Here is a 27,053-nt window from a genome sequence, read left to right as displayed (position 1 = left end):
TGGTATCCCAAGGAACACTCAAAGGAGATGTGCCCGTGGCTGAGCTGAGAAATGAGTTGTGAGCGTACTCAATCTAAGCAGGGTGGGTACTCCAGGACAAGGGATTACAGGCCGTTACACATCGTAATGCTGCTTCTAACTCTGGTTGATTCTCTCTGCTTGCCCATTGGATTGAGGATGGAAGCCAGAAGAACTCTCCAATGCTCCAAGAGCCCGGCAGAAGGCTCTCCAGACCTGGAAGGTGAAGTGTGGTCCACAATCAGAAACAATGTCCAATGGGATGCCATGGGGATGGAAGACATGTTGGGAGTTTGGAGAGAGCTACAAAATGTACTGCCTTGGATAAGTGGTCAACAATGGTAAGGATGGTGGTTTTACCTTGTAAGGGGGACAATCCTGTAATGAAGTCGAGGGTGATGTGTGACCAGGGGCGACTGGGAATAGGCAATGGGTGAAGCAGACCAGCCAGAGGACGATGCGAAGCCTTCACAGTGCATTATCTTTCCAGAGGTCCAGTCGATGTGTGGTTTATGAATTCATAACCAGGTATGTCCTAGGACCAGAGGAGATGTAGGTGAGGATATTAAATTAAACTGAATGTACTCATTGTGATTTCTAGACAGGACCAGAAGTAGCGAAATGGTGCGATGAGTGATACGGGCTAAAAACTCTCCATCCAAGGCATTCACTCTTATAGGAGTGTCCAGTGGTTCAGTCAGAATGCTGGCCAGGGAAGTAAGCTTAACATCTAGAAAGCTGTCATCTGCTCCTGAATCCACCAGAGCTAACAGAGGAAGGGACTGCTGATTAAAACATTGTGTAGCTTGTAGTTGCAGGCGGAGAGAAGACACTGAGGAGGATGTAGTTAGGCTCACTAGTAATCCTCCTTTTACCGGTGAGTGCCCTCTTTTTAGCCGAAGGTGACAAGAGGCTAGGAAATGACCCATTTGACTGCAATATATCTTCTCACCCGCCCTCAATCTTCGGAGTCGTTCAGCTGGAATGAGATGAGCATGACCCAAATGCATGGGCTCATCAGACATCAAAGTGTTGGTTGAGACACGGGGACTAGAAAGTAATCCGGCATCCTCCTTCCATTCAACCAGGAACAGACACAAGAAGAGGGTGCGGGGTGAGAGAGACTGGATTTTTCCCTACGGGGTTCTCGCAGGCAGTTATCTAGAATGATTGAGAGAGAGACAAGTGAGTCAAGAGAATCAGATCTGTCCTTAACAGCCAGTTCATCCTTAATGCGGTCATCAAGTCCATCCCAAAACACAGCCTGAAGAGCACCATCATTCCAACCCGATTCAGCAGCTAAGATGCAGAACTCCACTGAATATTCAGCCACACTTCGAGAGTGAGAGGAGGCACTTCTCGGCTTCAGCTCCATTAACAGGGTGGTCAAAAACTTTCCTAAGTTCAGCAGTAAAAGAGGGAAAAGAGTTAACAAGGTGGTTTGACTGCTCCAGACAGCTGTGTCCCATGCTATGGCATTTTCCCAAAGGAGCCCAATGACATAAGAGATCTTTGCCTCATCTTCTGAATATGTGTGTGGCCGCTGGCCGAAAACTAGAGAACACTGAAGGACTTACATTTTCCTAAATCACCGGAGTATGGTTCAGGATCCGGGACATGAGCCTCACGTAAAGGATGAATGAAAGAAGGTGATGGGGCGGGCTGACTGGAAGTCAGACTCGTAGACCACTGAGCAAGTGTAACAGAAATTTCATTTCTTTTTTCACAAATTTGTGAGATTTGACCTGTCATGGTTGGCTGCTGTCCGTGAGATCCCATAGCTGACTTTTGTGCTGTCCCAGAAGTATTCCTTGTCCAGAGAGAGCTTTATGAGTCTGTGTCAGCTGGGTCCATGCTGGCCAGTTTGTTCTGTTATGCCTGAACAAAGGTTTGAACCCAAATGCTGAACACAGACACGGACACAGAGTACGATAAAATTTTATTTAATAATAAACTGTAAAAGATGAAGAATGAGCAGACAGGTGATTGAACTGTCACTGGAGGTTGGGGGCTGGACAGGCAGTAGGTAATGGCACAGCGGAGCAGTGAGTTGGATGGTTTGGCATGGCAGGCTTGATGGAGAGTGGATCTACAGCTAGGCAGGTTAGATGGTGGATCTGAGGTACAAGAAAACAGATAAAAACAAGAACAAAGACTGAATGATTTAGCTGAGAAAACTAAAAGCTAGTTGTCCTTTGCATAAGTACCACTCTAGTTGACTGAACAATCTGGCGATGAATGACTGAGAACTCCGGGTTTAAGTAGCACAGGCTTGTGATGAGATAAAGACTTGCAGGTGAATAGTAAGCAGTGGGGAATACTGCCATGCCACCGGAACAAACCAACTAGCAGACAAACAGATGGAAGCCACATCCTGACATATTTACAATCATTCAACTCCATTTTTCTCAAACCCATTGTTCCAGGAGTGATTATAATAACTCTCGTAATGATACAAAATGGGAGGAATTTGTCAGAGAGCTATGGGGCAACCTTAGAGGGTGGGCTACATCTCAGAGTGTGTAAAAGACTCATTGTATCAGCCCTCGGATGTTTTACTGGTCTTTTGAGAGTCTTCGGGCCTGGTTCATGGTTCTGACCCAACCATGATGAACGATTCTGCAGTATTGAGGAGAGACATTCTCCTGATGTATGCGAAGGGGTCTTAGATTCTTAGTGATATGAGCCTATCTCTGGACTGTTTTAGAATTGGCAACGACCTACAATTCATTTTTTAGTCTTACATAAAGTGAGCCACACATTTTATACAACTTTTCCCAAACCTCCACCTCCATTTTTACTGTATACTGTAGCTGGCGCTTTGCTAAAAAAAAGTTCATTGCATTGGGCAATGTTGACATGAGTCATGTGAAAGGGACTAAACAAAAAATGACAATTCTGACAAGTTTTTGTAGAATCTTTACTCCGATCTTTCCATACAAGGACAGTTAATAGAGACCATGTCTTGCCCAGCTACAAAAAACAAAAACAAAAAAAGCACCATAAATGGTGGTATTATAAATATATGGAAAACAGCTGTGCAAAGATTCCTCAGAATTTTTTACTGTTGTGTCCACAATAAAAAAAACAAAAAAAAAAACTAACAGCATGCAGATTTTGAATGACAAAGGGTGAATGTTTGGGGGGGAAGTAATATTTCTATAAGAAGCTCTCAGAATCTTTGGATTCATGGAGTCGTCTGAACTCAGTGAAAGTTTCTCTGTTCATTTTTTAGAGGAAATAAGTGACGCAAAGCCTGAACTGTTTATTCTGAGAGCCCAGTTTGTCAAGATGTCTCAGCAGGGCAATGACGTTCTGACTTTGTGAAACATGATTCAAAGCTATGGCAAAGAAAATAGAGATTTAGACCGAGAGAATAAATTCGAGAAAATGGAAAGTTCCAGAGACACCAGTTCCCAAAAGTAGGAGAGTAAAAAAATGGTCAGATTTTTGTTATTTGGCAGTAGAAAGGGAAAACAAAAGCTTCTAATTAATCAAAGTGATGCAAGCAGATGTGACAGGTTGTGAATTACTAATTGAAACCAAAACGTAGAACCCTGTCGCCTTTCTGTCCACATTTGTCAGCGGGTTTCAGCTGAAGAGGGAAAGGTTTCCTGTAAAGTGTGCTCAGAGGGGCTGCTAAAAAAAACTGCCCTCGGGGTGTACATTTTTGTCCATGGTGACTGAAAATGTGTATGTGTGTGTGTGTTATGTCTTTAAGCAGTTTGAATTACTAGTCTCAGCACTGTTTGACACACTGTGTTAAGGCCCGGGTTTACTTAGTTTTTCTGCTTTCCGGATCAGATTGCGCCCAGCCGACCATGTTTCCTTTCAAAGCCTTTCATGCCCACTACAACTGCTTTGTGATACTCTTTTAGTACAGTCAATGGCCGGTCCATGCGCTAACAATGTGCACAGATGAGGACCGCGTCTGCGAGTGGCCAGGTCGCACAGACTGTGCTGATGACGAAATTTGATCACGCATACTGTGCGTGGAGCGATCATGCAACATGGACAACCAAATTATACTTTGGCCTTTAGACTGCATAATGTTGAAGGTATTTTAATTGATTAAATAGCTTACTAACATACTACTCTTACAATCTAACATGATCACAAGGGAAACTTCAGAAAGTGCATGTACCCTCAAACTGACCCCATTCAGACGAATTACTGTCAAGCTGCATCCCTCATCTGATATTTTTTGCATTAATTCTAGCATGAACACATTTCCCTTTAGCGCTACTGCCGCAACCGCCGAGACACGGGTTACACTTTTACATAAAAAATGTTGAGCGAGATTTTGAGGTTGCATTTTTGCTCAGAAATTACATTTTTACTCCACTGATTGTCATTAGATTTAGGGTTGGGGTTTGGGTAAGGGAGTAGAGTTAATAGAACATGCATGCCTGTTGACTGTATTACATCATTTACAACTAAAAATAATACTTGATTTTGGCACCATTCTGTGGACATTTCACCTGGAAACTGAAACTTACACATGGCCATACATTCAACAACACTGCAAGCATTGACCACTGGGGGCAGTGATTCGAAACTTAGTAAGCATAGACCGATTTTAGCAGCAAAACTTTCGACCTATAATTATAGAATTCACAGTGTGATAAGTCTGTACTATTTGCAATATATAGTATGTATACTGTGCACAGAATGCAGATTTTCTGTATGCGTAGAATAGCCTGATGACCTACTACTGTACATTTGCCAAAATGTGCAGGATACAATAGAGTTTACTGTGTGGAACGTGACTTGACCTTCCATTTCCACTTGACGAATAAACCAGAAGTAATATCCAATATCCAAAGTTTACATTGTCATTTGTTTTATGTAATAGCTCATCTTAAAGAAATATTCCATGTTCAATACAAGTTCAGCTCAGTGGACAGCATTTGTGGCATAATGATGATTACCACAAAAATGTATTTCAACTTGTCCCTCCTTTGGGTTACAGTGAGGCACTTACAATATAAGTGAATGGGGCCAATCCGTTTCAAAAGTATAGCCACATGACGTAAACAATATGCATGTAAACATAATTTTAGTGTGAAAAAATCGCTAACAAACCTTTTCTGTATTATATCCAATTTTACAACTTCATTGCCATGACAACGTAATGCCACAACCCTAAAATGGCCGTAAAAATGACAATTTAAACAACTTTACAGATCAAATAATAAACTAGTTTTAACAGAGTAATTAATGTAAGTGCTTTTATAAAATTATAAGCATCACATTTCTGCCTTTAAACCCTCCAAATATTGGCTCCATTCACTTCCATTATAAGTGCCTCATTGAAACCCAGATTTGTGCTTTTTTTTTTTTAAGAAAAGGAGGGACGAGTCGAAATACATTTTTGTGGTAATCAACATTATGCCATAAATGCTGTCGACTGAGCTTATTGTATTGAACCCGGAATATTCCTTTAAGGATTCTTTCTCAAGGTTTGACTGCATATATACCTGACCCTGTGAGATAAGTGTGATATAAGCTTTAGTCTTATATAACGTTACATATAGACGTTCTAACTCTCTCTTTCTACTGTTTTCTCACGGTGTCGAGGGTCTGTTGACACAGATGCTTCGTGGGGTCTGCAGTCAGTGGGTTGCTTCATTCTCTTCTTACTGTTCAAACACAGCTGAACATCAGTCTGATCTGGGGTCAGGCAAAGAAAAGCAGGGACTCATCGCTCAAACGGGTACAGCCTGTTCTTTGGTTCTGAATCGCCTGGTGGTTTTCTCACCAAGCTGAAGCAGAACCAGACGACCAAATGCTCTTAAGGGGATAGTTCACCCAAAAATGTAAATTCTGTCATGTTTACATTACTCATTGTAAAGGTTGTTCGAAACCTATGACTTTCTTTCGTCCATGGAACACAAACAGAGATGACACTATGACCCCATTTCCACCTGGTATTAAGATGCGTTTCGGGTGATCCGATCACATGTGGTCAGCCCTAAATGCTGGTCTAAACGTTTTGTGATGAGAACGCAAAAACCACATACGAATGTGGTCAAAAATGCACATGACCACATCGCATTTGAGGTGTAAATGCTAATCCGTCCTGTATGCGTCCCGGCAGCGGCGAAGGGCCACCCCTCACCAGTCAATCAACTGCTGCGCTTTGAATTTTTACCGATTACCAGTGGCTTTAAAAGTTAATTACCGTCCAGTCGGAAAAATTGAAAAAGCGAGTACATACACAATCAGGAGAGCTTCATGGATCTTCTTTAGTGTGTATGATATAAAAACAGACGAGAAGCACAAACATCTAAAGCTCCTTTAATACAGGTAATCCACTAAGATAACGGATAATTCTGCTTGACATGTTGCGTTTGTAATTAGATACAATTTCAACCGCATTTGGGAGTAAAAGCAAGCCGCTTTTTTCACGCTTTCTTTGTCTTATATGACTTTGTCGCAATTTATTTTCATGCAGTAACACACTGACATGGTGATTGATGTATGTCGTCATGAAACAGAGACCCTCCCCTCCAAATCCGAACACAAGTGGTCACAGGAGATGCATTTAAGTGACCAGGTGTAAACAGCGATGTGTCTCACCTGACCACATGTGATCGGATCACCCGAGACGCATCGTAATACCAGGTGGAAACGGGGTCTCAGTCACCATTCATCATTGAAATGTCTTTCTGTCTTTTTTCTTTAGAAACTGACTTCCTATATGCAAATTAATAGAAGCTAATATTAGTGTAGATTAAATAAATTATAATTCCTGTTCCTCCTCTTCTGCCCTGCAGTGCGTTTTAATGGAACTAAAGATGTGCCCACCTGCATGGATAAAAATCACGGCTGTGCCCACATTTGCAGGGAGACGCCCAAAGGAAGTATCGCCTGTGAGTGCAGACCAGGATTCCAGCTCACCAAAAACAACAGAGACTGTAAATGTGAGTACAATCTCTATTAATCAGGAGCAGAGATTACATATACACACACACTCCCCATGGGGCTAATGACATTTGCTGGTATTTGGATTAGAATGGAGAAGTGTTATTCTAATTTTTTGTTAAATACTGACATGGGGAAAAGGGCATGAAAGAAGGAATTGAGGAAGAGAGTGCATAAAGATAGATAGATAGATAGATAGATAGATAGATAGATAGATAGATAGATAGATAGATACTGTAGATAGATACTGTAGACAGATAGACAGATAGACAGATAGATAGATAGTCTGTGAATTATTTTTGAGTTTGGTGGCACTAGTGGTGCAAAAATAACACACATCACCTTTAAAGTGCAAGTTTGATGGCTCAACATTTACTGTTGTTCTTGTTTAGTGACCTGTAACTACGGTAACGGAGGCTGTCAGCACATCTGTGAGGAGATGGACCAAGGGCCCAAATGTTCATGTCACATGAAGTTTGCTCTTCACTCTGATGGGAAGACCTGTGTTGGTGAGTTAGCACTCTCAGTATACCATACTACAAAGTGGTCCCTATTTTGACAGGCATTGAAAGAAAAGAGGGATAGGTGACTTAAAGGGGTAGTTCACCCAAAAATGAATATTCTCTCATGAATTACTTACCTTTAAGCCATCCCAGATGTGCACTACTTTCCTTCTTCAGCAGAACCAAAGTGAAGATTTTTATAAGCACATTTCAGCTGTTTGTCCATACAGTGAAAGTGAATGGGTGCTGTTTGACGATCCATAAGGCATATTTAGGCAGCATAAAGTAATCCACACGACTGCAGTCGATCAGTTAATGTCTTTTGAAGCAAACTGATAGGTAGGTGTAAGAAACAAATCGATAATTAATTTAGTTTTTAACTTTAAAGCAGTGCTTCCGGCCAGCGCTGGGATGTTGTTTGAAATGACCTATCTCTCGTGTGACATTCGTTCCATGTTGTATACAAAGCACGCTTCCGACTTCTCTTGTGAATGCGCCATTGCGCTTACGTCACGTGATGCGTCAACTGCTGGCAGGAAGCAAATTTTTAAAGTTAAAGGGGCATTCAGTAGTTCTCTAGCTAGCGTTAGCATTGATGTTCTTTGTGTATTTTAAGTACCAGTGTGAGAGTGGTGTTAGACGCTATACTGCCATCTTTTGACGTGGATTAGCATGCTCGTCTCTGCTGCCCCCGTCAGCTTTGGAATATCATTTGCATCTGGAAAATGTTGGCATTTGCGGTAATTTCTAAAGTTATTTATAACTCCTATAATATAACTGCTTTGTCTACAAACAAATGTAAGAACTAATTTTATGTACAAGCAACCAACGTCATGATTTACACAAATTCCACAACAATCGTAAGACGTAGATGCCTTACCATTACCGATGTTTACTGTAGTTTTTTGCCTTTACCGGACTTTCTGTGTTCTTGCTTGTAGCAAGTTGCTTCAGACCTTTTTTTGCTTCCAACGGGATCTCCCGTTGTCTCTGCTGCTAAAGCACGATAAATAAGTATGTTCCATTTTGTTCTGTCACCATGACAAATTCCTTGTGTGTAAGCATACTTGGCAATAAAGCACATTCTGATTCTTTTCGCTCTTCGCGTCACCAGTCAACAATGTTCTAAGCATAGAGGATCTACACAGGCGGCAGTCAATGAGCATGAGGATTCTCTTCTTCGACGTTTAGTGAAACAACGGGTCATGTGATTTCAACATGGTGAAACACATTGAAGGGGGTTACCCCACCATGTATAATAAAAACACTTTTTATAGAAAACTATTATGAGTAAAGTCTTTATCTCAAGTGAGGGTACACTATTCAGATTACTCTTCACAAAAACACAATTCATTCATTAATGTGTAATTTTTTTTAAATTGGCTCCAAACTACTGAGTGCACCTTTAATAAAGTTTTAAATATAGATTTATTTTTTACACAAACCTATCGATTTGCTTCCGAATACATTAATTGATTGACTGGAGTTGTGTGGATTACTTTTATGCTGCCTAAATAATTTTATGCTGCATTTTGGACCATCAAACAGCCAAACATGGCACCCATTCACTTGCATTGTATGGACAAACAGATTAAATGTGCTTATAAAAATCTTCACTTCGGTTCTGCAGAAGAAGGAAAGTTATACACATCTAGGATGGGTAAGTAAATAATTAGAGGATTTTCATTTTTGTGTAAACTAACCCTTTAAGCTGAAATGGAAATTTGATTCAGAGGCGGAGCCCAATTTGTAAATCATTTACTTACCCTCACGTCATTCCAAACTCATATGATGTTATTTTTTTCTGTGGAACACAAGCAGGAATTGCAGGAATTTTGGTGCCACTGATAAAGAGCATATATCTGCGACGTATTGCGTTGCATTATGATCATTGTACATTAAACAGAAAACGAATGACAGGCATTCACGAAATCAATGTTAGCAAATATAGGAATATTTGTTGAAAACAGTTGAATGAGTTGGCAGTGCAGGACCAATAAGATAAAACCTAATAGCCTGCTGAACGAAATTCACCAAGTAAAAGTTGCCCAACATATTATACCAGTCAGCACATTGTTGAAAATTATTAGCAGGTAAGCCAAGTCTAAACAATGTGCTAAAAATTTTTGCTTATTTTGTTACGTGCATTATGATCTACTACAAAAAATGACAGCTGTTCGGTTAAGAAAGTTAGAACAGTTACGAAGTAAAAAAAAAAAAGTTAGGATAGAAAAACAGGTCTGTGAGAAATGTAATTCATATATGCAGGGATGGGGAATAATGGAATACATGTACTTTTAAAATACAAAATATTAGTAACTGTGTTCCACTACAGTTACAATTTAAATAGTTGGTAATCAGAATACGGTTACGTTCAAAAAGTACTTTCATTACTGAAGAGATTACTTTGTTTCATTGAATTTTTAGTCTGCTTGAAAAACATCCATATAAATAAAGCGAACTGAGGAGTGTTTGAACTGCCGTGAAACACTTTTTTATGATGCATTACTGTGACGAGGAAGAGGGCGTGCACCCTCATGGCCCGGCCACGCCCTCCTCCTAGTCACAATTACTTACATTCATACAAGCAGAAACTGTTATGAATGAAAAGGTGGATGTGATGTTATACGATCAGAAGGTAATGTCGTTGTGTACACTCCGTGGGGTTTTGAAGTATGTGAAAACTTAGCTTTATGCTAAGCTAAAACACTATTTCTAGCCCTTTTACATGCACATTATCAGGCACAATTATATTTTTCTATCAAGAAAATCCACATTAGATTATAATTTTTTTTTCTCTAGTAAAATATTAAAAACCACAGGCGCTGGTTCAGCTACAGTATGAAATCGGATATCAGAAGACTACAAAGGACAGTTCAGACTGCTGAGCGGATTATTGGTTGCCCCCTGCCCTCCCTTCAAGAACTATACACTTCCAGAGTGAGGAAAAAGGCTGGAAAAATCACTCTGGACCCCACTCACCCTGCCCATTACCTTTTTGAACTGTTGCCTTCTGGCAGGCGCTACAGAGCTCTGAGCACCAGAACCGTCAGGCACAGTTTTTTCCCCCAGGCTATCCATCTCATGAACAGTTAAAACTGCCCCTTTGAGAAATAATTAATGTGCAATACACAGCTTAGTCTATTTATATAAATCCAACATATTCTACCTCTTCTGCCATTACATTCCCGCACACATCTGTATATAACAGATTTGTATTTGTACATCCGTGTATGTATATATATGTATGTATTGGCAATAAAGCTCATTCTGATTCTGATTCTGAAAATTAGGGCAAAGATGGGTTTGGACGACATGAGAGTAAATGATGACAGAATTTTCATTTTCGGGTGAACTGTTCCTTTTAGAAAGTACATTTTGATTTAAAAGATTCAAAGGTCTTTCTCCAGACACAGTTAAAGCTAATACATTGGCTTTAACTGACTTCTTGTGAAAACTTTGAATTTAATGTTCTGTGAAGTCGAGAGTTTGGCTTGAGTTCATTCAGTCGAACCAAATTTAGGGTATTACTCCGTGTGAGCATACAGGAGAAATATGGAGTGTTCTGTATATCTTAAGTATTTTACAGTGAGTCCATTGTCCTTTAGTTACGCTTCATTTACATACATATGTTAGAGTTTCCATTAGACTAGTCATGTATGAGAATTTAAAGGAGTCAGGGGAGCGGTAAAACTGAAAGTAGAGCGCAAAATTCACATACACGTAAAGTATAAATGAAATGTATTTGACAATATATCAAACTTAGGAATTCAAGCTCATTGAATGAGGAGAGTTATATGCTTTCCTGCTGTAGTCGTTAGTGCCATGTTTTTTTCACATTGTCTTGATTCTATTCATCTTTGCTTGCTTGATTCTCTGAACGCGTTTCCTGTTTTATGCATTTCAACTTTTCACTTTTCTGCACTGTGACAATTTAAACGATTTTGCTTTTTTGAGTGTTACAGATCATTATTTTTAAAAAACAGTTTTTTTATTTTGCTAAAATCAGTTGACTTCAGAATGCCTTGTTACATTATATGCCAATGGTGCGAATCCAATTTTTGGACTCTCCAATATCGATATTTTGACAGTATTGTTTTTATTTGAAGAAAAAAAAAAGGTACATTTCTAATTTCAACATAATTCGTACATCAGAACTTTTTTTTGTTGGACAAGAAAGACTAGCTTCATACTATGTAACCCACATTTGGTTTTCGACTATTGAAAATGGGTCAAATTTATCAATTTATGTGTGGAGCCACTTTGAGAGCCCTACGTCTAAAATATTTAACCATATAAGTCCTTAACTATGAAGATACCAAAAAAAAAGTTTGTTCTGAACCAGAATCTAAAAGGATATTAAGATATATTTAATACTTCTGGACTTATATGCACTACAACTTTGGGAAAACAGCACAAAAGAGAGTTTTTCCCATTTTTGGACTCTCACCATTGGCATATAATGGAACAAGGGGTGCTGAAGTCAACTTATTTATTAATAGACCTACTTATCTCTGTGTAAAAATAAAATAATGACGTTGCTACCTTTCTAAGATTTTTTTAGCTGTAGTTTTGCTCCAAAATCACAGGCAAAAAAGTTTTCACAAAAACAAAGAAAATTGCCGAGAAAGCTCTTGAAATTTTGTTGATTTGACCCAGCAGTTCTCTGTGTTGCTGAGCCAATCACCTCATGAATGACTAGCAATGACTTGTTTGACTAAGTTTGATTTTTGCTATGCAAAAAAATGTGCATGACAACTGATGAAAACAAAACATTGCATTATTTAAAAATGAAACATTGCATTATTTTCATATATTAACTCATTCATCCAGAGTCAAAATTTGGCAAACTATTCATATATGTATACAGAATTTTTCAGAGAAAGACAACATTTAGCATCAGACTTGATGTAAGGGTGAATCACACAAAAAACTGTTAAGAAATATCTCGGACATATTTCACCACAAAATCCAAAGGGAAAACAATACAAATTGTACTGTGCTTTTTTTCCACATTACAGTAATAAGTAAAGATCTAAAGACCAAAAGATAGTTCAGATGAATTTTATGTTAGCCATAGTGGCTGGAAAAGTTATAAAACAACCAGACCCACAGACTTCATAATGGTTTTATGAATACTTAAGTTAGAAACTGGCCTTCACCTTCCTCTTAGCATCCACATCCCAACAGGAACAATCATACCCTCTTGAGCACAGACTTTTAAAGCATGGTTTCAGCAGCCAAAAGATCACGGCGTCTTGCTAAGACTGTGTTGCCTGGCTTAAACCAAAATGATGGTTAGTCTGGCCTCTGTCTCTTTCTCTCCCTTTCACACTCTCTCTTTCTCTGACCAGTTCCAGCGCTTATGTCAAGGTCTCACTCAAAACGCCCTGTTATTATGCCTCTGTTCCTGCCTAAACCTGCCAGCAACTCCCCAAATGACACATCTGGCTGGTCTGACAGCCCCCAAAGACATAACTTAATCTACTGCTGTGTAAAAGAGCAGGCCAGAGAGGCCAGAAGGGTTGTGGTGAATCTGTCAGGGTCGCACATTTCCTCCCTCAGGAATTCAGATAGAGGCGAGGTTGCGGTCGGAACCACCGCTTGCTGGGTCGCTCTCTCACAAGCTCTAATAGGCCAGAAATCCACAATAAAACAAGCTGAAGTTATTAATGAGCCCCTGTTGAGCAAAGGGCTGCAGTCAGAGTAACTGATGTGGTGTACCCACAATCCCCTAAAGAGATGGAAACTGTTCGCATGATAAGAGAAGGTGAGAAGTGAAGGTAGAGGTCCTGCTCTCAAGACAGCGTTCAGTTTTTTAAGCCTTTTTGAAGTCTCACCATCTTGCAGTGGTTTTTACCTCGCTTTGTTTACAGCAGTGCCTCAGGGCCTACATTTTATATTGGACAGCAAGTGGTAATCCAAAACGCATTGTAGATCAAATCAATTAATCGAAAAGTTAATCAAGTTTACAATTACAGCTGCCGCAATTATATAATCATGAAAAGTGTCAATTACCCTTACATTTATGCATTTGGCAGATGCTATTATCCAAAGTGACTTAAAGTGCATTTAATGTATACATTTGATCAGTTTCTGTGTTTCCTGGGAATCAAACCCATGATCTTGGTGTTACTAGGGCCATGCTCTACCAGCTGAGCTACAGGAACAGTAACAGTGCAAAACAAACACTTAACCTATGAATGGCTTACATATAGTTGTCTCTATATATTAAGCTGGGATAGAAGAAAGTATTTTAACATGAAAAAGTTACAAACCGTACTTCAGCTTTAATAATTGCAATTACAGTATCAAGGGAAATAATCAGCAATTGTGTTTTTTGTCATAATAATGCAGCCCTTAGAAAAGTAAACAAGAATGTCCTTGAAATCAAACATTGATATTACTATTAATATTAATAATATTAGAACTACTAATACTATGAATTGCACAGGCCTAACAATATACAAAACTTGACATAGGCTAAATGGGAAAATTTGACAATTTCGTAAATTCATAAATAACAGCAGCCTTACACATGGAACAAACACTAGGCCAAATGTAGTATTAATATTAGCCATGCTATCAAGTGACAGATGAATTTGTGCCCAATTCTGTATAGTTTGAATGGACGCTTAGCCTTTGATGTCAACAACAAAGAAAAAAGTAGTAAGTACATTTATTTTGCTATCCTAACCATGCACAATTATAGGTTAGATGCAATTTATTATTTGCATATAGCATTTTGGTTTTCCCTGCTATCCGAGACCATATCAGAACAGACCTGCAACCCTTGTTTGGGTCACGACTCAACAGTTGGGAATCAATGATTTGCAGCATCTAGAATGAAATCAGAGCACCAGACTAAAGATCAAAAGCTTTAACAAACATTAAAAGATATTTTCAGATGCCATTGCTGAGATTTGGTCAATGTCTGTAACAAAACTAACATGTGAGTTGCATCTCTGGTTAGATTTGCCCAGACAGCTTCACAGAACAAACTTGCTTTTTGCATCATTGAATCAGATCGCCTGGGTTTTGTTAGACCCCATTAATACAGTATAGTATGCATCTCTATGAGCACGTGTTAACAATTTAGAATAGAATAACTCCTAAAGGGGTTTTTCACTTCTTGTGGTTTTACTGTTTAAATAGCACAGGAGGTGGTTTGAGATGCATACAAGACATGACTCAGCCAAGTGTAGATGTATCTGTTTGTTCAGGCCACATAAGTACATTTTACAGCTCCCAAACAGAATAACGCCAGAATACAGAAGTCTGGAAGCTTAAAGATGACAAAGAAAATGTGGCACATACAGTAACAGCTGTTGTCTTTTGTATCGCAATAATTTAACTCTGTTATATTTGAGTAATAGCGTGGAAACAGTAGATCAGATTTATATCATTTATGTGGCCAGGTGTAAATTGAATATGCATACCCAACTGTAGTCCAATCGATCAATACACATGAAGAGACTTAGGTGTAAATAGGGTGTTTTTGAACCCAATATCCTTTGGCTCAAAGCCATGCACAATGATTCTTGGACTTTAATCTTGAAATGGCAATTTCACCACACTGGTAGGGTAAAATTAACCGCTCAGATCACGCTGGGTGGATTTCCGTGTGAACTGACCAGTTTGAAAATGTATTGTGAGTAGATGGGTTAAAGATATTGGCAATAAAACATACACACTCACATGTAATACCTGGCAAATGTCATGGGACTGATCACTTTGGAGCCACAAGAACGTGCAGTTCCGAGCCCTTAAGTAGCGACTATCCTGGGAACACCATTGGAACATTCACAAATCATTCTGGAGAACATGACTCATCATGTTTTGCACAAACTTGTCAAGTCCATGCCAGCTCAAGTGCATGCTATCATTAAAAGCTAAAGGAGGACATAACAAATACTGATACATTAAAAAATTCATTATAACTTTCTTAAAAAAATTTTTTAAAATAAAAACGAAATTGACACATTTTCTTTAGTGGTCTCATACCACTAAATGGACCCTGCTCTATATACACACAGAATGTGAACATGCTAACGGCTAATACCTAGCAGCTAAACGTTTTTCCACATGGGTCCAGACAAAATGATTAGTCGACTTCATGTGATCCTATAATCAAACAGCATACTGAATCCCACTATTAAGGCAGCTGCAAGTGGATTTACATGAACATTTCACAAAAGTAAGACACTAGGCAAACAAAGAGTTGTTGAGATTCTTAGCCTGTGAGGGATGCTAATCCAAAACAGATGCGCCCATCTGACTGGTACACACAATCCCCAGGCATCAGATTGTTCGAAACATTTGTTTCATAATCTGTTCAGTGTTGTACCTTTAGTTGACTGTAGAACAGGCATTAATAGCAGAGCTGTTCAGTTTGTAGTCCTAAAATCTGGAAGAGAATTAGCATTTTAGCATTTTTGAGCCATCATTTCCTTCTGGATTATTATTATTATTATTATTATTATAATTAGAATAATGGTTTCGATTTATAAGGAAACTTTAGGTGGACTTGAATTGAAAATTTTAATTTGAGGTATTTTGTGTAATTTATGTTGTAGAACAAAAAGTGTTTACAAGTAATGTTAACCACAGACATTATCTTACGTATAATTAAAAAAACGCTATTCAAAACTCCATTCCAAAATTCCAAAGCAAATTTGAATTAGCAGTCTGGGTTTGCCTACAAATTGACGTCATCTGTGAACAGTGCTATTTTTAGTTACATAACCTGTAGACTTTATTGGGAAGTTACTATGCAGGTAAGTGAACAAGATGAACATCAGCAGGAATCATTGCCGTGGAATGTGTTGGTGTCCCAAACTGATACATTTTTATCTCTGCATGACGCCAGTTCACGCCTTCCTGCTCAGTTTGGATGTTTACCCTAAAGTGTCTGGCTGTAGTTAAACTCACACTAACCGGTCTGCATATTTTGCTGTTTGCTTCATGTTGATTCACTCTTGTACGTGAGAGTGTTGTCTTACTGATGCATGAGTAGACTAACACTCTGCCTTGTTATTCTGCACGAACATCTACAAAAATGGTTCAACTGTAGGTCAAAGAAAGACAAATTTAGGCCCATTTTTGTTATCTTTTATAAGCATACTTATTATTTATATTATTTCTATGTTGAGAAAGCTGCTTAAACCAGCATAATGTGGTTTGCTGGTCTTTGCTGAGTACCAGGCTGGTTTCCAGTACTTACCTTGTTCTAGTTTTATTGTTTTATAGGGATTTTGGGTACTTGTCAGCTGGTCAGGTTGTGAGACCACCTAGACCTGCTGAAAACCAGTTTGGCCAGACTGGGAGACCGGGTAACTAGCTTCATAACCCTGCCGAAAAGACCAGGTTTAAGTAGCCTGAGTTGGTTTGCTGGTCATAGCTGGTCTTTTCAACAGGGTTATCAAGGATGTCATGAACCAAATTTCTCTCGTGGCCCCATGAAAGGGGCAGTTAGAGTATGAGGGTAACTAAAACACAGATTAAACTGGCCAGAGTGTTTTATAAAGTAGCCTTTATGAGTCAATCTTGGAAGACTAAAGAAGTGTTTTTGTAATGTGTGTGTGTATGTGTGTATGTATGCAGAGGAAAGGAGTGTCCAACAGCAGCCACTGCAGCCACAGCTGTTACCCAATGGTAAATATCTCCATTTCTCTAGCTTGATTCCTATTGGCTACCTCTTTTCCCCAGTGGGTGTGGTTATGCTGCAACTCTACTAACCCAATTTGCACCATTTTCTTGGGCTGTGGGTCAAATTCAGTCAAGTCAAGAGAGTACTGAATAACAATTTTACCTTCTAAAACCAATTCACCTCATGAAAGGAATTGTTCACACACAATTAAAATCGTGTCATTATTTACTCACCCTCGTATTGTTCTATGTTTGTATTTTCACTGTGGAACACAAAAGGAGAAATTGACCTCCAAGCAGCTTTGACCATATAACAACTGTTCATAGAGACCATGTCTCTCAAGCTTCTATATGGACAAAAAAACATGATAAAAGTAGTCCATCTGACTATATTCCTGGTGCTATATTCCAAGTCTTCTACACTTGTTTTCAATGGAAAAATATCAGCTTATAGGTTTGGAATGACATAAGGATGAGTAAATAATGACAGAATTCATAATTTGAGTAGACTATTCCTTTAAGACCTGTAGAATTCCCAAGACATAAACTGAATTCATTTCCTGAATTCAAGTTGTCCTCTTGAATTTTCTGGATTAAAACCTGACCGCAATCTTGAAAACATGTCGACTAAAGGCTTAACAGTCAAGTTACAATGAAATCACCGCAGACTCCTATGACTCTATGAAACTTACTTTGAGGGCAAAAAAGGGGTCAGATTATTTAGCCCACATTTTTCCACAGACTGACCTGAAATAAAGGCTTTTAATGGAATTCAATTGAATTTGCTATGACACGTCACTGTACTTCATTTACAAAGTGCACCACACATGACTTCAAATTGCGAAAGCTTTTTGTTTTGAGTGCGCACTTTGATTGCACAGGGGCTCTGAGGTTATAATGGAGACTGATTGGCTCTGGCACTAAATCTGCATGCTGGCTTTTGGTAAAACACTCTTGTCTTGGGATTCTTCTTGTACTGTTTATTCTGCATGAAGTAAGTGCACAGCTAATATAACCAATCTTCAAGAATAACCTTTGTCCCAGTACCAAAACGTTTCTCACTTTGTTGCTCTTGCTGTCGGCTCCTGCTTGTTTCTTGCCCTGGAAAACATTGCGTTTTTGAAAAAGGAGTTTGTTTGCACGACAATCTTTAAACATGAGAGCAAATTTAATGGGGCTTGATGTGTTTGGTTGGTGCTGAGAATAACCTGTGCCAACAGTTGTCATATTTACCAAATAGCTCTACCTCTGGCGGCATGTTCCTGACTTGTTCCAACCCTTTCAAAAACTAATTGCGCCAACATTTGCAATTGTGAGATAATTCCTGAGCTCTAGCTGAACTTCAGTGGATGGTTTTGCTTAAGTAAATCAAAATTTCCAATTACCATGATGGCGCTACATATACCAACGGTGCTCTGGGTTATGTATTTTTGCACAAAATATACTTGAGGTTCTTTTAAGCTTGTGCACACTGCTCTAACAAATGCAGACAAACACCAACCTTTCAAACATTCTAAAGTTCGTTTTTGGCTTTAGAATGTTGGGAAGCATAATGGTAATTGTCACAATGCACCAACAAAACGGTTGAATATGCTTTTTAGGCAGTTTTTTTTTTTTTTTTTAAGTTTAAATGGTATTCAAAATGTCAGGAGTTAGGGCAGGGGAGAGAATCAATTCCATATTCAGTAATATTAGTTAACCTAATTGCCAGTAATTGAGTGCCGTCTTGAATACTGCCTTAGCAGAAATCATTTTCCCCAAATTTTCCTCAGAGGCGATTTTACATTAGCAACCAGCCTGCTGGGCACTAGATAATGAGGTCATAATTTTTCAACATAAGACCCTGTTTTTCATTAACATTGGAAGGGGAGTTCATACTGACAGTGATTTGTAGTGATAAAGTAACCGAAGATCATTTATTTTCGATGGTAGTTAGCGATTTCTGGTGACACGCATGACAGCTAGACCAATAAAGCAAGGCAAAGCAGCTTAATGATCTATAAACACATTTATTTATTTAAAGCAGATGCTTTTATTCAAAGTGACAGAGTATTTTTAAATTTTCTTAAGAAAATATTGTGGCACTTGCCTGTGCAAAATTCACTACTACAGTTTTTCCAGTATTTGGTAATCCATGCTTAAGGTGTTTTGAATGGTTTCTTCTTGGATGTTACTAGTTGTTTTGCTTTGATCTTTATTTTACTTTTTAATTAGAGCTTTAAAAATGCCATAAAGTGAATAATTATTGTTTTCATGTTACTGAATCATTTCATGACAGATCTGATTTGATTTACTATAGTGATTTTACTGATTTGCCCCTCAAGGTCATACTGATCCGTGAAAGAGTTTTTGGTTTAATTTTAGTTGCTTGGTGTACGACATGGATCATTAGCATTTAGTGTAAAGCATGCTTCAGTATCCTGACAGGTGTCTTACAATGTGCTTATAAAAAGAGAACACCAGCTAACTTCTGTGGACAGTTTTGAAAGAAAAAGTCTAGTCCATTTTGAAGCTCATTATGTGCAAGAATCTGCAGCTTAGAGTAAGAACCCATCTGACTGACATGTAAAGCGACTAAAGGGTGCTAACCCTGCAGTCTGTGTGGGTCCTAATGCCCCAGTATAGTGATGGGACAATATACTGCAAAAAGGCACTGTCCTGCGGATGAGACATTAAACCGAGGTCTTGACTCTCTGTGGTAATTAAAAATGGCCAAATTCCCCCCATTGGCCCTGCTCAATCATTGCCTCCTAATAATCCCCATCCATTAATTGGCTCTAAAACTCTACTCTCTCCTCTCCACCATTAGCTGGTGTGTGGTGAGCGTACTGGTGCACTATGGCTGCTGTCGCATCATCCAGGTGGATGCGCACACTGGTGGTGGTTGAGGAGAGTCCCCTGTTCACCATGCAAAGTGCTTTGAGTGTAGTGTCAGAAAAGCGCTGTGTAAATGTAAAATTCATTCATTCATTCATACAATACCATGTAGCACTGTAAACTATAAACTATAAAACTATTGATTTAAAATTGTTGATTATAAGAGTAAAAATTTCTATTTAAATTTTATTGTGGAACATTTCACTACAGGATGCGATTTGGCTGTAGACGACAAGGCCATTTCTTGTGAAATGCTATATAGATGGACAATCCAGCATGTTTGCATGTGTGATATTGCTTTTAAACAACAGTTCAATGAACAAGTAAATAAATAAGTAGGGAAAAACTAAGGACTTTACAAAAAACGCTCTTGTGTGTGGAACAACTTACATACACCACAGATTTAGGATCTGCCGTTGCTAGTTCGAAAGCTGCGCCCAAGCCTTGAGAACAAGTAACGACAGCTTGGGCTGTTGTTAGCTAGTTAAGGATGTCTGTGTGTGTGCATGTGTGTGTGTGTGTGTGTGTGTGTGTGTGTGTGTGTGTGTGTGAGAGAGAGAGAGAGAGAGAGAGAGAGAGAGAGAGAGAGAGCATGAGCGAGCGACTGAGCGTGTGATTACCTTGCAGTGATGAACAGTATTGCTGCAGCTGTTAGTTTAACTCTATTCCTCAGCTGTAGTGTGGTAGTAATCCGTTCTGATCATGTGATGCTGCCACACAATCCAAATTATCCTACAAGTATTTCACTTATGTTCAAGTGTTTTGTTGTCGGAGAGAAAACATGGATGACACCAGTTGTATTTTTGTATTTCTTGGGGAACTCTTATTTTGACACCCGACACAGAAAGTGTTCTATCCTCCTCAATGTTGAAAGTTTACTTCTCCTCACAATTCGGAAATTTGTCTCAGGTAGGTGCTCTAAACGTGTAGTGACTCTCAGCTGTAGTAATGCTAAAGCTGTTAGTTTAACTCTATTTCTCAGCTATATTGTAGTAGTAATCTGAGCGATCATGGAGTGAGAAAAAAACCTGAATGACTTCAAAGAAACTTGCACACTGGCTAACAACACATTTTGAGAAAACTTGTTTATAGCACACAAAAGACGGTCTTTTGTCGCCACTTGCTGGCTCGAATCTTTAATGTCACAGGGATGAATGAAAATTCATCTAGCTGCTCTTACACATCTGCACTGCTCTAACAAGTTAGTTTGGAATGCCACATACACAAGCGGAGTGATACAAACATTAAAGCATCACAGTGCTGATGGTCTGAGCTATCAGCACTCTTGGAATGCTTCTCCTCCAATCAGATTCAAGGAACGGAACCAACTGTTGTATAACATCAATTAACAACCTCGGAGCTCATGGTAGGTCTGTCTATAAAGGTTTATAAGTTATTGTTAAAAATAAATACATTAATAGGGTTTTTACTTCCGGAATCTGACTTTTGTGGTCTGTAATAGAATCTTTTCATCTTTTTCATCTTTTTAAAGATTTGATGCCACTAACCTGGTAAATGTTGGCAAATCCAGCGATTAAGTTCTTCCTTAAAAGCACTCATAATATCAAACCGATACATTTTTGTTGTGTGCACCCTGACTCCTGGAACTTGCATTGTTTTCTGACAATCTGATTTAAACTTGTGATTTTCTCAAAAATTTTCTTTTTGTCTGCTTTTAGTAGTACACTACTAGCATGTATATGGCTTGACATGGACTAAAAGTAAAAAAATAAATAAAAAAAACTCCTGAAAAGATTTTTAAGCTGAATGCTGAATTCTAACCCTCCTGGTAGATGACACATTTACGTTCAACATCAAGGTGATCTGCAGACTGCTTGCTTGCATGTGCCACATTCATGACAAATCAAAGGCAGCGGTGCTGTCCAGAGCTGGAGTCAAGTAATGGACACTGAAGACAGAACAATTCAAAATTCCTTTAAACTTTGTGTGTTTGTTTTTTCAGAGACGTGTGCAGTAAACAACGGAGGCTGTGACAGCACGTGTCATGATGCAGTCACAGGAGTTCGCTGTAGCTGCCCAGTCGGATTCACCTTACAACTAGACCGTAAAACCTGCAAAGGTACACATACACACACACACACACACACACACACACACACACACACACTGTAGATTGCGCTACTTAACTGAACCATGCACCAATATCCACGTATATCTGCGCAAACCCTCTGGACATCATCGAGCGAATACATTTATTTGCGTGATCCACTGATAGCGCGACGCAGATCGCTAAAGACACCCTAGTGTTGTACTGTCTTGCGGGGTATTAAAGTAATAGTTCACCCAAAACTGTTAATTTTCTCATCATTTACTCAGATTTATGACATCCCAAACTCGTATGACCTTCTTAGACAAGATATTTTGATAGAGAGATGTGATTTTTGTCCATACAACGCAAGTCAATGGGTCCAAATCTTTCAAGCTTTTCATAAAGGCAGCATAAAGGTAATCCATACAACTCGAGTGGTTAATCCAATTCTTCAGAACAATACAATTGGTTTTGGATGAGAAAAAGACCAAAATATAACTTCTTATTCACTATAAATCTTATATAGCGCTTTGTGCATGCATCAAGCGTGAGGAAGTATAATGGAGCTTCAAATCATGATCCTGCCAAGAAGACTGCAGCAAAATGTATGATACTGTTGTTGTCAGATTTTATTGCTGATTTGAAATTTGTTATTGTTAAGTAATCTTGACAACCAGTTTGGAAGATTTAGTTTTTCCCCATTTAAGTAGATGTGAGCTTTACTGGTATGCCCATTATCTACATTAAAAACAGCCATCTGGGGACGTTGCCAAGATGGCCACCGAGTGAACTGACTTGCCTTAAAATATCTGTCAAAATATCAGATCTGTGCATTAGGCAGTGTAAATGCAGTTACTGAAAGAGTGAGTAGCAACTTAAAATGGAAGAGACCTGTAGGTTCGTGTGGCCAAGACTGGGACCCTGCCTGGCCTCTTGCGCTCATAACGTTACGCTAATGAGACTGATAAAAGAACATTATGTTTTATTAGTTATGCTGCAAAAGAAACAAAAGAAAAGCATCCACAGACAGCACTGGTATGAGAAGCCCAGGTCCCTCCTTGAGGCCAGAGCAAGAGATTGAGAGGAGACTTCGTTTTTATTCTGCTTCAAATGCAGTTATTTTCTCCAGATGTAGCCTCTCTCTGAGATGAACGCCTCATTTAGTCAGATGATTCAGATGTAATCAGAAACATTCACTCAAGCTCAATCAAAGCCAATCGAAAGCAGCAGAAGCTGATGATATATTGATCCCTTATTCGGAAAGAACAGGCCAGAGGAGATGTGATCCTGAAAGACTTCCTCCCGTTTGAGCTGCATGAGGTCTTGAATGTTCCATGGCCTGACCACATAAATGCTCTGAAGTCACACATTCACTCCATGTGTGTCCGTCGCAATCCATTCAACCCTCTCCTTTCCCTTGTTTAAACCTCCTCTATCTTGTCCTCTCCTCTTTTTTACCTCCTCTCATTCTTTTATCATCTATTCTCTTATTCTCTCATCTTTTCACCTACTTCTCTTCTTACCTCTTCTCATTTTTCCTCATTTCACCCCTCCTATCCTCTACTTCTCTCCTCACTCCCCCTTCTCCTCTCATTCTTTCCTTTCCTATTTTCACCTCTCATCTCCTCTGATACAAACAGAGAGATTAGAGCTTAAGCCCACACAGTTCCCCCATATCTGCAGTCAGTCACCCCTTTTACATTGTCATTGTTTGCATATTTATTCTCCACTCATGGTTTGCATCATGGTAAACTGAAAGGAACAGCACTAATCTAGTTCATGTGTATTAGTTTAAACCACCCACTGATTTTATTCCAAATTTCAAATTTATGCTCTCTCTCTCTCTTTCTCTTATTACAGACATTGATGAATGCCGTATGAACAACGGGGGGTGCGACCATGTGTGTAGAAACACAGTGGGCAGCTTTGAGTGCAGCTGCAAGAAAGGATATAAACTTCTGACCAATGAGAGGACATGCCAAGGTAGGCTAGCCAATAGCAGACTTTTTGAATCAGCAGACATAGGAAACTCCAGTACTATTTGATGGTCTTGGGGTCAGTGTGCATTTTATCTACCTGCATTGTTAATTTTCAAAAAAAAATATTTAATTTTTGACGAAAATGGCCTTTAAATGTAGTCAATATTTCATGTCATGCTTGTCATATTTCATCAATTTCAGTATGACTAAAATGGCATATCATTTTATTAGAGAAAAAAAAAATGGATAATGTGAAAAATGACACTGTAACTGTAACAGACCAAACTATAACCAAATATTCAATGTACTAATTACATGATTTAAACATGTATCAAACATATCAAAGATTAATGTTTACTATGTAAGATTAAACAAAATTAGAAAACTATCCTGAAAACCTGAGCTCATGAAATAATAGCATGTACAGTATTTGGTAATTATACATAGTTGTTAAAAAAAATATCTTGATTCACATAATGAGAAATCCACAGTGAGCAATTAGGCAAAGAAATGTGTGATGTAGCACTTTTCTTCGGGATCAAAGCACATGTTAAATTTTTTTGGGAAACATGAAGTGGTGTAGTTCCAAAAAATGACTGTGATAAACCCTTTGGCCTTTGGTTTCATGAAAAAATTATCGGAACAAAAGTAACCGGATATAACCGGTTACCAGCATTTAAAAATAACATTTTCACTCTGGAACAATTGAAAATCCCTTTGTTCCTGTTTTCGGTAACATTCTGCAAAAAATGTCTTGAATTTTCGGTTTTCATTTTCATTCCTTGAACCATTTTTAGCCCCTGATTAAGACTATTGTCAAGATGCGTCTTTTTTCGTCTCATCTTCATTAGCGTTGACATGCATTGTTCCATTCCAGTGCACTCCATCCAGTTGTTTTTGAACGCAATCATTTTTATCTAAACGCCCCCAATGAAACATGTCAGCCTAATTATACAGGGCTTCCTTAAGACCTTAGTCGACAAGTCAGGCAACCCACTAACTAGGTGATTTTGAAAATATGTACTTCCACACATTCCTACTATGCCAAGTATTTTGCATATGGTTGTGTGTATGTAGTTTATGGTAATTGTAATACATTTCAAAGTAAGACTTTCTGTAATTGTTGTAGTAATTGTTTGGTACCGTGTTGCATCACCAATTGATTTCCAATATAAAATTTGGCCACAGAAGCCAAACCACTTGAGAACCACATCCAATGCACCTTTTTATAGCTATTTTGGTAATTAAGTACAGGGATTTTTCAAAGCATGCTTGGCTGCTGTGGGGATCTCCTGCATTTATGTAAGTGCAGTCCATCTTGATGAAGCGATAACTGAGTCATGAGTACACTTAGGGTGTGTTCACACTTGTCAGACTTGGTTCGATTAAAACGAACTCTGGTGCGATTGCTCTGTTAATGCGAACAAGTGTGAACGCTGCCATCTGAACCTTGGTGCACACCAAACAAGCAGACCGAGACCACCTGAATAGTGGGTCTCGGTCCGCTTCCAAACGAACTCTGGTGCGGTTCGATTGATATATGAACGCAACATGGACCAAAGACGTCTAAATGGACCAAAAACAGGAAGTAATTTACCTAATACTGACTTCAAGCATACCTGGTTCTTCTCATCATAGGAGCTATGTTGCCTATTACAGTTCGGTACAGGCGTCGGAACCGCCGTCAGCTGTCCTTGCAGCATATCTTCGTTTGTGTGTGCAACGGAGGAATTCCTGGCGCTGTTTTGACTCCTTTACACATTTTATTAGCTCTTCGTTTGTTCTCAGCTGGTAAAAATACCACCATATATACATATATAAATATAACGAGCGCATTTCGCCCAGCAGCCAGCATTGTTTTGGATGATCGGCAAGTTCCGTAAAAAAATATACATCATAAAAGCTGTCCAATCAGGTTGTGACTTTTTCCTGATGCCTTTGGTTTTGTATCGTTAGGTTTGGTGTTAAAAATTCCAATGTGAACTCTAAGCGAACCAGGACTAAATGTATCATTTTCTTTTTTGGTCCGGACCAAGCGAACCGAACTACAAGTGTGAACACACCCTTACATGCGTGTGGTTTTCTTGGTTTGCTTGACACTATTTCTCCTCTCTGGGCTGCTGGAGAACTGTGGGCAGATTGTGTTTGATCCAGCTGGAAATATTAGGTTTATGAGCTGCCAGTTAATTTGGTCAGGAGAGATTGGTGTTAATACAGGAGGATTCCCGCAGAGAACATTTAAGGTAATACTATCCTGCCAGTGTTCATACTACCCTGCCAGTGTTCATAAACACACACCTTCCATAATGAGTTCCCTCACTGATTTCTGAAACATTTCCAATCAATCTACATTATTATACAGACAGAAGGCATGGGAATATTTCTAGAAAGATTGTTTGATTTCAGTCTGTTCTGTGGCTCAGTATAGCCGCTTGTCAATCTCTGAATGTCAACTCCGCCAAATCTCACTACCGAGTTTCACCATTCCTGAAACAAACACAACATGACACATCAATCGCAACAGGTTTTATTCTTCTTCCAAAAAACATTGATATTTGATAGCACCCCATGGTTTTTTACACTTTTTAAGGAAAATCAACTTACAAATGACTTAATTATAATTGTGTCTGCATATTAAAGGGATAGTTCACCCAAAATGTATAATTCTCTCATCATTTACTCATATGACTTTATGGTGATACGATTGGTATTTTAGCAACAACAGCAACAACAAAAAGTGCTTCACCTTTAACTTCCTTTACTGGCAAGAGTTTCCCCTTTTTAATTCCGTGTTCTAGTATCTTTGAAATAATTTCTTGTTTGCATGTCCTTGTTTGGAATCTCAATTGGTGTATGGCGGTTCTACGCTGCAATCGACTACAAGGCCGTTTAGGATCATCCACACTAACAGAATCTGAGCTGACAAATTTCCCCTCCTCCTTGTTTTTCCTTTCTCTCAGTGAGTTGGTTGAGTGTGGGAACAGCAGTGGTAAGCACTTTAAGTGCCTTTATAGTGCTGTCTGATGTAAGCAGGGTATTTCAAGAGCAGGG

General features: G+C 38.9%; 1 protein-coding gene across 2 annotated transcripts in view; it reads left to right on the top strand.

The window, feature by feature from the left end:
- The window catches only part of LOC127419628 (signal peptide, CUB and EGF-like domain-containing protein 3), a 151,414-nt gene that overhangs the window by 85,892 nt on the left and 38,469 nt on the right, over positions 1 to 27,053 (top strand). Inside the window, exons 5-9 of one of the 2 annotated variants that reach the window (XM_051661182.1) lie at positions 6,798 to 6,944; positions 7,338 to 7,454; positions 17,052 to 17,102; positions 21,937 to 22,053; positions 23,884 to 24,006. In XM_051661182.1, the coding sequence (XP_051517142.1) occupies positions 6,798 to 6,944; positions 7,338 to 7,454; positions 17,052 to 17,102; positions 21,937 to 22,053; positions 23,884 to 24,006 (555 nt within the window). The remainder of the gene's footprint in view (positions 1 to 6,797; positions 6,945 to 7,337; positions 7,455 to 17,051; positions 17,103 to 21,936; positions 22,054 to 23,883; positions 24,007 to 27,053) is intronic. The other variant, XM_051661183.1, reaches the window with a different exon arrangement.

Source organism: Myxocyprinus asiaticus, chromosome 29 (genome assembly GCF_019703515.2).
Source record: "Myxocyprinus asiaticus isolate MX2 ecotype Aquarium Trade chromosome 29, UBuf_Myxa_2, whole genome shotgun sequence".
In the NCBI taxonomy this organism is placed as follows: domain Eukaryota; kingdom Metazoa; phylum Chordata; class Actinopteri; order Cypriniformes; family Catostomidae; genus Myxocyprinus; species Myxocyprinus asiaticus.
Note: the sequence above shows the minus strand (reverse complement) of the source record. Positions and strands in the feature narration are given on the sequence as shown.